We start from the raw sequence: 13,999 nt of genomic DNA, 5'->3' as shown, positions 1-13,999 counted from the left end.
TGAGACCTTAACATTGCAGTCAAAGTATATACTATATATTTATATATAAATATGTGTAGGAAAATCGCTCTTAGGCCATTATGAACTTCAGAGATGCAAAAAAATTAACCAGTAAATTAGAAGCGGTTTATATTATAACAACGAAATATGCACAAAAAATATGCATTTTTATTATATAATGTGATTTTTCTTTAAATTTCAATAGCACAATTTACTTATTACAATAAATTATATTTTATATTTTTAGGCATGTCCTCTAAATCCTGCCCCTGAGTTACAATCAGAGCAAGAGTTTTCCCAACGATTTGCCCATGTCATACGTGGCGTTATTGACTTTGCGGGTATGATACCTGGTTTTCAACTGCTTACACAAGACGACAAATTTACTTTGCTAAAGGCAGGCCTTTTCGATGCGTTGTTCGTACGTTTGATTTGCATGTTTGATTCCTCTATCAATAGTATTATATGTTTAAATGGACAAGTTATGCGCCGCGATGCAATACAGAATGGAGCAAATGCACGTTTTTTAGTGGATTCCACATTTAATTTTGCTGAGCGAATGAATTCCATGAATTTGTCAGATGCAGAAATTGGACTATTTTGTGCAATCGTTCTTATCACACCAGATAGACCGGGCTTGCGAAACATTGAATTAATCGAAAAGATGTACAGTCGATTAAAAGGTTGTTTGCAAAAAGTTATAAGTCAGAACCGTGCTGATCAACCGGATTTCATGTCTAAATTGTTGGACACAATGCCCGATTTGCGAACACTTAGCACACTTCATACAGAGAAATTGGTAGTTTTTCGTACAGAACACAAAGAGCTATTACGCCAACAAATGTGGACAATGGACGATGAGCAATCAACGAATATTAAGAGTCCTGTTATCAATTGGGATGATGCTCGTATGGACGTTGAAGCCAAAAGCCCTCTTGGTTCAGTATCAAGTACTGAATCAGTAGATTTGGAATACAGCACCTCCTCTACCACCTCAGCGCCACATCATCGCGTTAATAATCTAGATCAGCAACCGTCAGCATTAGCTTCGTCAACTCCTTTGTTAGCGGCAACATTATCTGGTCCATGTCCTCTACGTAACAGAGCCAATTCTGGCTCATCTGGCGATTCTACCACTGAAATGGATATTATGGGCTCCCATGCACACCTTACCCAGAATGGGTTAACAATCACTCCAATTGTTCGATCGCATTCCCACCAACAGTTGCATCATCATTTAACTACTGGCGCGCCAAACAGATATCGCAAATTAGACTCACCAACTGATTCAGGCATCGAATCCGGTAATGAAAAGAATGATTGTGTTATCAAAGCTGTAAGCTCTGGAGGTAGTTCCTCTTGTTCTAGCCCACGTTCTAGTGTAGATGATGCATTAGATTGCACAGATACACCTGCAGCAAGCACCAGTCAAGTTAAATTATCTGTTTCTCCTGTTCGTTCACCTAAACCCATCGCTCCAACATCCACCTCATCTTTAACTGGAATAGTTAGTACGCCAAATTCCCTTAAACGTCAAATTGTCGAAGATATGCCAGTATTGAAGCGAGTACTAGAAGCGCCGCCACTTTACGATACCAATTCACTAATGGATGAAGCTTATAAGCCACATAAAAAATTTCGAGCATTACGACATCGTGAAATCGAAATTGCAGAGGCAGATCCAAGTTCCACATCTAATAATTCTTTAAATACAGAGAAAATAACCACACCAAAAGCAGATGCAAATAACACGGTACAAAGTTCGCAAGTGGCAACAGCAGCAAGTAGTCCACCGCCGTTTATTCAATCAACGGGTACAGCTTGTACTCCATTTGTTACTTCTCATTGTACAGTAACAACAGCGTCATCTCCACATTCCCACGCTATAACTGGAAGTTCTTTAAACAGCCATCACCAGAGTCAGCTACATATGCATTTGACACGTCATACGAGTTCGAATCATAATACTAGTAGCAATGGTAACCAAAATCATACTAGTAATGTACCGCCACAACAGCAATCTTCTTTATCTAGTACACATTCAGTGCTCGCTAAATCCCTGATGGCTGAACCACGTATGACTCCTGAACAAATAAAAAGATCTGATATCATCCAAAACTACATTATGCGCGATCAAGCATCCTGTTCTTCAGGTTCATTGATTCCTGGCACTCCAACCCATACCAGAACACGAAGCCCAGCACCAGTGCAGCATCTATCCGCAATGAATCAGACTTCCCACCATTATACATCTATTGCTTCCCCATCTTCAAGTAATTCTCCAACTTGCTCAAGCACAGTCTGCAGTTCATCTTCGACTACAACAATAACATTAACTTCACCACCAAACTCTGTTAGCCCAACTGTTACACGATGGCACGGTCATTCGGTTATAACGACAACAAACATCAACCAGCGCCAGCAATCTGTTTCGCCAAGTAGTAATGGGTCATCTTCATCATCATCTTCATTAAATGGTTGTCAATATTTTCAATCTCCACACTCCACATCAGCTGCAGTATCTCCCCCTCGCCCGTCGCCATCAGCTGTTCATTCACCCCCACGCTTATTGGAATTGCAAGTGGACATTTCCGATTCACAACAACCGTTGAATTTGTCAAAAAAATCACCAACACCACCCCCAAATAAGTTGCAGGCATTGGTAGCGGCAGCAACTGCGGTACAAAAATATCCTACCGTTTCTGCCGATGTAACTGTTACACCGGCTAAAACTGAAAGTCCGCAAACTGTAACCACTGTGCCAGCAAATAGTACGCAGCAACTACAGGTCATGCTGGAAGCGTAAGCTTAATACATATATGAGTTAGTGAATATTTTCGCTATATAATTTTATGTAAAGAATGCACCAGTATAAAATATATTTTGAGATTATTCGAAAGAAAATATAAAATGTGCATGGTATGATATTAAGAGGAAAATTTGGATTTGTACCAAAACCTAAAAGTTAATAAGATTAGGTAACAAAAAAGAGAGAGACTGAATATTCATGTATGTATATATAAAAAAAATGAAATATTTTAAAGTATTGATGCAAGATGGATATGCTACTTGACGTGAATGAATTAATACGTTTTTGGGACGATCTTTAATTAACCAAAAAATAAATAAATAAACACAGAAATATACGTACATTTGTGTAAATGCGTAAATAGACATACATATATCTTTTCCTTAAAACTTTTGAAGTTGATAGTAGTGAAAACTGATAAATAATTATAAACTATAACTTATGTATTAAATATAAAGAAGAACTGTATATGAATCGAGCATGGATGCATTTTAGAAGATGTGGTAAAAATTGTGACAAAGAGTTATAAATGGAAGTATAAGGGGAGTTGCCATTTTGCTTTCTGTTTTTCAATTCATAAAAAAATTAAAGATTTTTATTGTATATTTTAAATTTTGTTATTATATTTTTTTGGAAAATTTAAACAAAAATTAAACTTTTTTGCATATGTATGTGTACTAATTATTTGTAATCAAAATTATTGTGATTTTTTTTGTCAACCAAATATGAACTGTATTATATTAAACGATTGGTGTTTATAAAAATGTTAATGGCAAATCCTTAAAACTTAACGACTGTATCTTCGAAGCACACAAAATAAACTGTACAAAATGCATGCAATATAGATTTAAAATACCATAACACCGTGACAAAAATAATTAATTATGCTACACTTCCTTTTAAATCTAATACGTATATGTATTTGCAGTGAAGAGAATAATTTTAATTGTAAGGCAATGAAATGTTTTTAGATACATGGCACAACGATATGATATTATATATATGTTAACTTATAAATGCCGTATTACATTAAAATTGAGTATATATAGATACATATGTGTATTTTATTGAATTATCTATAAATTAAATTCCGGCGCATAGGAATTCCCATAAAAAGCTCAAACGCCGTTATCGAATCCATTTTTTGCTCGGAAAGTTTTGAGATCAATGTATAATCAAAAGAAACAGATATTTGAAGTCTAGATTTGCATAATTTAGCAAATTGAAGAAGAATATCTACTGTATTAATTTAAGTTATTTATAATTTCTGGAAAGAAATGTTGTTCCAGTGGTCCAATATGATTTAATATTGAAAACTCTACGAGTTTTTCAATAAGCAAAAAAGTTGATTAATGTTTAATTCTTCCTACTATATATGCATAGTAAAATTTTGCTTTCATAAGCAGTTTTACTTTAGAGATCTTATTTTATAATAAAATTGTTTTATTGTTCGTTGGTTTGTTTTATCTTTATTATTAAAATTTTCTATTTATCTGTTGGAGTGATAAATTTTTAACGTGTTACTTTTCTAAAAATAATTAATATTATTGTTTTCTAAATTTATAATATGTATAAAGTTCTAAATAACTTTAAAATGTATATATATTGTATATAATTTTTCTTATTTAATAAGCACATTAAGATAAAAAAATATTCCTAAGTTAATTTTTGTGTGCATATGTGTTTCCAATTATTGAATGTATTGGCCGTTGATGTATTGTTTAATTTAAAACAAGTTCTTAAACTTTCATTTATTCTCATGTTAATATGATAAGAGAAAGTGAATTTATTCTTATTAGTAATATTAGTAGTATAGTGGTAGTATGCTATATTTGTAGTAGGTACAAAAAATAAAATTTTTTCAAATACACACACATATTTAAAATAAATTAAAATATTTGCGTTTAATTTTTGTGAGTTAAAATTTTAAATATTTTTTTTGTTATTATTATCTTAACACATACTTAAAGGCTTTTTTCTCCAACAATATTCTTTTAACTGATAACTTTTTACGCTAATTTGAACCACAAATGTATTTATATATTTGGGCATATAAATAGTTTAGCTGGTTAGCGATTTCCTTAATACATATTTAATATCTTATATGTATTTTGTATGTACGTATACATATATATCAACTTATAAAAACGTATAAGTTGTTAAATCAACAGTTTAACAGGAATGGAATTATATTAGAATATCAAGAAACGCTGATGAAAAACTGTACGGATAGGTGAGCGGAATCAAATATTTTGGAATGGTTAGTATTTATAATAATTAATAATTACATATTCATATATAAATATACATATTTCTTTATTAACTTTGATAATTATGGTTCTCATTTTAAAGCTCAAAATTAATATTTATCTGGCTCAAAGCTCTCTTCTGAAGTTGATAGCAATAGTCTACTTTACTGACAAAGTAAAGCTAAAGCTAAACCTTGATGCTGTTGGTTACGCTAAGAAGCTTAATATTATAGAATGTAAAAAAATGCTAACATAAATTAAAATTGGTTTCATTCCCTTTTGGCGGCTTTTTTTTATTTGGCTATGAATGTAAATCATATATAATTTATTTGCCTTGCACAAAGAAAATACCGAAATATAGAATTATATTATAACAAAAATAACTGAAGCATGATTAAAATATTTTCAAAATTAATATTTTTATGGATAATTTTAATTCTAAATAATAGAAAAAAAATATTAAAGAGTATCTTTCAAAATATTGTAAATAGCTAATCTTATAATAACAATATTAATAAATCTAATTAAATACATATTATTGAAAAGATTTCTACAATCACCATCGTCATAAACTTGTATAGATTTTTACGTGTACACACTGGAATACTTACACTTATGTATGTATGTACGTAAAATGGATGGGTCCAGTTGTGGTTATACAGAATATCAAACATAGATCTGATTGTGTGGTCAATATCCCTCCTGACACAATTTTCAAATCAAATACTCAATTGTAAAATCTTTTTACATTAAGGATATGCGATTTTAAAGAAGTAATAATAAAAAAGTTTACAAAATACAAATAAGAATAAAGCAAAGTTAGAACACACTGTACATATTTTTAAATGATAAAATAGTCACATTAAGCAATGCACGTTACTATAAATCAATGAATGTATATTAACATACTGCATACATAACGAATACGTATAAGACGAATATATCAATCATAACAAAAATATTCGTATGTGTAGGTGTAATGAATGGCCTGCCAAAATTGAAATTAGAAGGGAGGGAGTATAAAAAAAAAACTTTACTCGTTGATTTGATAAATTAAATATTCAAATTATGAATGTAATGACATTTTAAAAACATCATGTTCATATATTTTCATAACTATGGATTGGAATCGAAGTATTTAAAAAACACATTGATTGAAATTTATAAGATAATTAATCATATAAATGGTTGAAATACCAGAACTTTTACAAGAGCCTGTCCACGACTTGCATATATAGTATGTATGTATGTATATAATACATTCAGGCATACTTATGTTTGAAATTTGCATATACATATATGGAAGGATTTTGGTGTCAATCTGTGGGCACTGGAGCAATCTTATTTCTTAACAGGATATTTTTTGTGAACATTATTTAAAAATTGTGAACTCTAGGATAAGGACAACATTTTTGTTGTATGAATATAATAAAATATAAACTTGAGTAAAAATTTCAACAATTTGTTATTAAAATCAGTATAAGGAAGAGAAGTGGAGGGAATAAAAATGTATCGTTTATGGTTTCCATAGCGTGGTAAGTCTTAGGAAAAGTCTACAATATTGCAAAATCTTAACAAATAAATTTTATACATATATGTATATAACTAACTGCCATGTTTTGTCTTGTGAAAATCTGCAAATAGCGAAGACGTTTATTTTACGAAAAAATTTAATTTCGCAAGCTTGAAACTATTCTAGATAAGTCGCCCAAAACCACCTTCAAGTGTATCATTTCAGAAATATTGTAGCAGCTGTATCAATGGATGTAGAGGTACGGCGGTCATTAGAAAACATGTTTCCCCTTTTGTTTTGTTGTCATCATAGTTATGTGTCTTCAGTTATTTTTCCAACATTATTACCAAATGAACAAAAATTGAAAAGAGTTTTGAAGCAAACAATGAAAAGGAACAGATGGACAATAGCAACATCTCCTCTTAAACAACCCTTTATAACTATGTTTCGAAATTCAGCATTACGATTAACTAAAATACTTTTAGCCTTTGCAAATTTCTTCTCACCGCATTTGTATAATTTTTTCTGAAATATGCATGTGTACATGAATTATTTTTTGTTTTAAAAATGTTTATTAAAGTGCGTGAAAATGCTTTAGTCCGTATATAATTCCAGTCAACTAGTTGATCACGGTACTGGGATTTCATTTAAAAAACTTAGATATACATATGTATATGTATGTCGCTACTTTGTTAGCAAAACTGTCTAAGTTATAACTTTGTTTGCATGAAAATGTGCACACACACGTACATGCATAAAAACATAAATAAAAGAAAAACAACTTAACTTACTTTCACTGGACGAGCAACGGATGAGTTCAATGGCAGCTAACAATATGATTTTTACCTTATTGCAACGTGTTGGTGCCAAATACGGCTCTTCACTTTCGTTTCGACCGAAGAAAATGAAAATGCAAGAGAAATGCCATTAAAAACTCAAAAGCAGGGTATTGTGCCACATATCCCAAAGTGCGTGACTTTTTAATACATATGTTTATACACATATAATACATATAAGAAAATACATATACTTGTACATATGTATAGGTAATTTATGGTACATCAACAAAAATCGTCACGTCACAATTCAACACAGTCAAATAACAACAGAAAATTAAACCGTCGTACCTATGAATTAGGCATACTATACATACATAAATATGTATATACATAAGTAAGTATATATTTTTTAAGCAATATTTGTCATTATCATATTGACTATTTGAAGATCCAAACATAAAAAATTTTTTTTTATATCCTTTACATAACATGTAATTGAAGGACACTTCTACTTATAGTATTGTAAAGTAAATATATCTATAAGTAAATTCAGGTTTATACATACACGCATACAACACAATGCAATGCATGTAATATTTTAATTAAAATCAAATTCGAAAACGAAAGCTGCGCATAGTTCCATTAGCAGCATATACATATGTATATGTATAAGTATGTATTTATAGAGGTAAGTTCGTACACTGACCTGGTTTTCACTTTTAAAATAGTCGTTAGTAATAAGTTCAGTTTATTGGGCAGTCAATCGTTTTGTATTATCATGCTTTCTCATATCTTGTGATTTTGTTTCAATTTGTATGATTACTATCCGAATATCAACGGAATAACGGGCAATTGTCATTCACTGTATTTTTAATTAGCATATGTATGTATGTATATGTACGCATCCGTGTATATAAATACGTACATAGGGCAAATGCAGAACTAAGCTCAACTTTATGCAAAAATATTTATGTTGCTCAAATACATACATACATGTATTTGTATAAGCACATAAGTGAATATAAGTTCTTTCAAAATATTCAGGCAAAATATGAACGTAAATATGTATGTACATACCTACATAGTATATGCTTTTATGAAAATAGAAAGTAAATCGTATTCACTAGCAATATATAAAATAATCGAAGAAAGTGACGTTAAACGTTGTAAGCGCCAGCCTGAATAATAAAGCAAATGAAATGGCTTGACAAGAAAGTTATAAAGGCAAGTATTATTTGATATATAATATACACACTTACACATATATATATATATACATATTTATATATATATATATGTATATAGCGGTGATATAAAAACCTGCAACCAACTGGCCACACGTAGTTAATGAGTGAATAAATGAAGGTGGTTAACGAAGTATGTATGGCCAAAAGCGAAACGAAAATGAAAATACAGCTATTACTTACTATACATACATATATTCGTTTTGGAATCAACATAATGTGATTGCCCGGAATTTAGAGCACGCAAAGTTTATTGAACTTATAAGAAGAGAAAAGGGAAACGGTAGGAAAAGCAAGCGACTTATAGCTAACCAACTTATTTTTCTCCGAAACAAATATGCAATAATAGAAAATATATTTTATATATTAACAATATGTAAATACAAATTTTGGCCAACGATTTGAGCATGAAAGGAATAGGTGACATGTGGTGTCACTAATAATTAATTACTTTACATACAATTGAAAAAATAATAATTTGAGAATTACTACCTTCGGCTGCTCTAAATGGTATACGAATACAAAGCATAATTTCATCTTATTGCTAAAAAGGAACTGCTTCTTATGCAAATACGGATGTTAATATAAAGCCAAACCCCAAAAGCTTTTTATCAAAATAGCGACTGCCGCCCAGAAGGCAATTTCAAGCTCCTGAAGGCAATCTTCTTACCTTCGTTCAGTTACAGTGATATCAATAGCAGCATTGATTATGCAGATTAAAAGAAGAGGATAAGCTTGCATGGGCTTTCGATACAATCTATTTTATATGTAGAAGTTGGAGAGAATTTTGTCTTACGACAGCAACAATATTTTGTCGGTTTCTTAATGGTTAAAAACGATTAATGCATGCTAAAAGAGAAACCTCATTTAATTAGTTTTTTATTTCTTAATCAATTTGTTCACTTTGAAACCTCCATATACTTTAACGTGTCATGTGCAAAAAAAATTATTTTATACATTAATTTAAGAAAATATTTTAAATTATAGTTTCTGAATCTGGCAATAAATGATTTGATAAATTAGTATACATATAATCATACATATTATGCACGTCTTTTGCTATATTTATTATTGTCAGTCGGTATATACAGATATTTTAATACATATACAAGACTGATTTTTTCGAACATTTCCACTACGACACCAAAGTAAAAGTAGAAACAAAAATTGTGTGTCCATGACCCCACGAGAGACAGAGTAAAGCCTTGTACTTGACCATAAGGACATTTAATCAACTGCAATGAACCCTGTTTCCAGTTTATCGAAAGCTCTTCCATTACTCTTAATAAGAAGGAAAAGAGAGTTTAAGCTGGCGCTTTTTTGAAGCGCATGCCCAACCTATCCTTGGGAAGACGTGGGCATGAAGGGCGGAATTTTTTCAAGGTTTCGATGACATTCACATCACCGGTAATTCAGAAAAATATATGCATGTTTATACGTTTGTTTGCGAAAACGTTCGTATACATGACCTTAACTTTGTTGGGGTAGTAATAAGGCACATAGAAAAAAAATTATTGGCATTGACATTGACGTAGTTCTATATGTACTCCTTATTAACTAACACATATGTAAGTAAAGTATAGATAGTGTTGGCTTAAATACAAAAAGTCATAACCACGTATTTCTTTATTATGATATACATAAATTATTATTGTTTTATTTTTATACTCTTGCAGCATGTTGCTGAAAAATATAATAGTTTTGTTTACCTAACGATTATACGTATCACCTAAAACTAAGCGAGATAGATACAGGGTTTTGTATGCATAAATGATCAGGATGACTGGACGAGTTGAAATCCGGTGACTGTCTCTCTGTCCGTCAGTCCGTTCGTGTAAGCTATAATGTGAGTAAAAATTAAGATATCTTGATGAAACTTAGTATGGGCGTTTCGTTGCCAAAAAAAAAATTACGAGTTCGATACTACCCCGACTCCCACATGCTAATGATATAATGATTTTGGTTTTTCTAACAAACCTTATGCCGAATATTCGACAGTGTATGAGTTATACTAAATACATATGTACATATGTCCTGTAAGCAAGTAGTCTCATTGCCAGTGTTAATGCACGTTACTAAGCAAGAAAGTCTGACAGAAAATGATAATCAACAGTCATAGAAACAGCAATAATATGACTTTTAATACGATTATGAGGGAATATGCTACGTACTGCAATTTCCATATATGCGGACACTTAGCTAAAAGGAACTATAATCAATGGCGACGGACAACTGCTAACAGGGGCTACTCCATTATTTCAGCTTGACAAATATAAAGGAAATCGGTGTGTCAAATACTATCATAAATGATTTTATATACAACAAATTATATTAAAAAAATATTAAAACAGCTCTTTTGAATCCTAACAGAGAGCAACAAAAATAATGTGGCTGTGCAAGTATTAAAATTTTGTAAGAGCTAGTAGTTATATGCGTAGTTTTGTAAATATATACACATTCATACACAGATACACACTATTGCATGACAGCAGTGGCAACGCCGTATTTTAACTTCATTTTATCCTAACTACTAACTAATTTTACTAAAAACACTATAAATTGCAATACCTAAAATAATTATACGCTTTGGTAGATAGCACAGGGTAGTAAAGTTTTTAAGTACTTCTAAAAACATAGATATGTAAAATAAATATAATTTTAAGTGGTTTTCGAGCTTTTAAAAAGTAAGCGACATCTGAAGGTACTGAACCGCTTCAGTACGCTGTTGTCAGACTGTTGTCTACAGGTGGCACTGCACTCTATAAACTGTCACCTTGTGTTGGTCGTCTGATTGAAGAAGTAGTTATATACGTAGCTTTGTAAATATATACACATTCACACACAGATAAACACAATTGCATGCGAGCAGGGCCTACGCCGTATTTTAATTCAATTTTAACAATTTTAGTATTTTTCAACAGGACTTACCTCACTTAATGCTGTAAAGCCACTCTGCTCCCCATATAGGTGCACTCACCTACATCTGAAACACATTTTATATACACCTTCAGGCACTATTCCGCTTGCTCCTACTGCTACCAATCACTAAATCACATATAATACACAACTAATAACGCCCGATCACATTTTTCACTGTTAAACGATTAAAATCCCGAACTACTACGTAATTTTACTAAAAACACTATAAATTGCAGCATTAATACCTAAAATAATTGCACTTTTCACCGAGCTGCCGCAAATTGTATTGGATGTCTGTTTAAAATGGCGGCGGAAATTAAGAACGACCATTGACATTGAAGCTTCTAAATTGACGCTCAATGCTTAGCGCTCAGCTTTTGCAATCACTAATTTTCACTTTTAATTTTACTACACAAATAACAACGCCCGATTACTTTTTTTACTTTAAAACGATTAAATTGACGAACTTCAACATAATTCTACTAAAAACTCCTTAATTACAGGATTAATTCCTAAACTAATTTTACTTTTCACCAAGCTGATGCATAAGTCGCTTACACGAACGCGTCATAAGGAAACGAATGTTGGAAATGGCGTCGGAAATTAAGAACGAACAATGACATTCGAGCTTTTAAAAAGGAAGCGACATCTGCACAGGGTAGCATAAGTTTTTAAAGTACTTCTAAAAACATTGATTTGACCACCCTCTGTGGGTCGTCTGATTGAAGAAGGATCACCGCAAACCACAAAATTGTTATTAGATAATTAAAAATCATTGTTGTCAGCAAAATATTGTAGAACATCAAATGTTTTAGCTCTTAATAAACATGTATAATAACATCTGTGCATTAGATAATTTCAAAGAGTACTATGTGTGCCATCTGTTGGTCACATTCATGAACATGATATCCACTTACGTGTGTAGTATGTAGTCTTTAGACAGAAGAATATCATAAATTCGGTTAAAAGCAATGTGCTTAAGGCAAGCTAATTAAAAAGGAAGTATTTATATAAGATTCAAAGTTCTAGCATATAATTGGAATATATGTACATATCTCTGCCGTATCTCTGTAGTCCAAAAATATTTGTGAACCCTGTAGTTTAGAAGCTTGAATGTCATTGGTCGTGTTAATTTCCGCCGCCATTCGAACATACGTTTCTTTATGACGCGTTCGTGTTACTTTTGCAGCAGCTTGGTGAAAAGTGAAATTAGTTTAGGAATTAATGCTGCAATTAAGGAGTTTTTAATAGAAATAGGTCGAAGTGTGTCAATTTAATCGTTTTAAAGTAAAAAAAGTAATCGGGCGTTGTTATTTGTGTAGTAAAATTGAAAGTGAAAATTAGTGAGTGCAAAAGCAGAGCGCTGAGCATTGAGCGTCAATTTAGAAGCTTCAATATCAGAGGTCGTTCTTAATTTCCGCCGCCATTTCGAACATTCGTATTCTTATATCGCGTTCGTGTAAGTGACATATGCAACAGCTAGGTGAAAAGTGAAATTAGTTTAAGAATTAAAGCTGTAATTAAGGAGTTTTTAGTAGAATTAGGTCGAAGTTCGTCAATTTAATCGTTTTAAAGTAAAAAAGTAAGGGAGGAGGCTGTTATTTGTGTAGTAAAAGTGAAAATTAGTGAGTGTAAAAGCTGAGTGCTGAGCGTCGGCGCAAGCAGACGTCTGCCAATGGATGTCCATAAAATGTTATGTTAGTGGGAATTGTGTTATGTTAATGTAATAAGGTGTTAGAAGTAAGCAAAAGAGTTTAGAGTACGGAAGTGTATCAATTTATTGCAGAAAATCCGAAACGAAGTTAAATAAAGTGCGGTAAGTGATTAGAAAATATTAAAATTTTTATTTTATGGTATCTTTAAGCAAAAATGTACTTTTTAATGGCAAGTTATTGCACAATTATTTTACATTAAAGCTTAAATTTTATGTTGAATATACATACATACATATATGTGCACGTATGTATAAGCATTTCAAAGAATGAATAAAATTTAAAGGATTCTTTATCTTTGAACGTCTTTTCTGATTTCGGTCTTCATTGCGTCTAGTTCCTGTTTACTTTTGTGCACAGTCAAGCATAAATTCAGAAATATGTACATATGTATATCGGTTGCGGCCACTTTACTTCTGTTGCCCTTTGCTGTTTATCAACATTCGCTTTATTCTGTAATTAACATGGAATGCTTACACTCGATGATATATATGTATGTACATTGTACATACATATGTATGTACATATGTATATAGCGTTTCTTAGCAAAGTACTACAGAATTTGTATGCATTTCATGACTGATAAATAGCTTGCACAGTCGCGTTCATAATAAATGAACCGTAATTTAAAATTGTCTAATTTTGGGTAAATAAAAAAATAAGTTTCCACATGTTGTGGAAATAAAAATAAATTAAATAATATTTTAATTATATTATATAAAAATTGTATAATAATAAGAAAAATATTTATGAATTGCCTTTATATAGTATACA

The 13,999-nt window shown here is 31.4% G+C and overlaps 1 protein-coding gene across 6 annotated transcripts in view; it reads left to right on the top strand.

Moving 5' to 3' along the window:
• LOC105227428 (ecdysone-induced protein 75B, isoforms C/D) overlaps positions 1 to 6,510 on the top strand; it is a 48,664-nt gene extending 42,154 nt beyond the window's left edge. For all 6 annotated transcript variants that reach the window (XM_049459348.1, XM_049459347.1, XM_049459351.1 and 3 more), the window contains one exon: positions 248 to 6,510. In XM_049459348.1, the coding sequence (XP_049315305.1) occupies positions 248 to 2,806 (2,559 nt within the window). In that variant the 3' untranslated portion in view covers positions 2,807 to 6,510. The remainder of the gene's footprint in view (positions 1 to 247) is intronic.
• Positions 6,511 to 13,999: the final 7,489 nt, after the last annotated feature.

Source organism: Bactrocera dorsalis, chromosome 5, assembly GCF_023373825.1.
Source record: "Bactrocera dorsalis isolate Fly_Bdor chromosome 5, ASM2337382v1, whole genome shotgun sequence".
Lineage (NCBI taxonomy): Eukaryota > Metazoa > Arthropoda > Insecta > Diptera > Tephritidae > Bactrocera > Bactrocera dorsalis.
The sequence above is the reverse complement of the archived record's forward strand: the minus strand, read 5'-3'. Positions and strand labels throughout refer to the sequence as shown.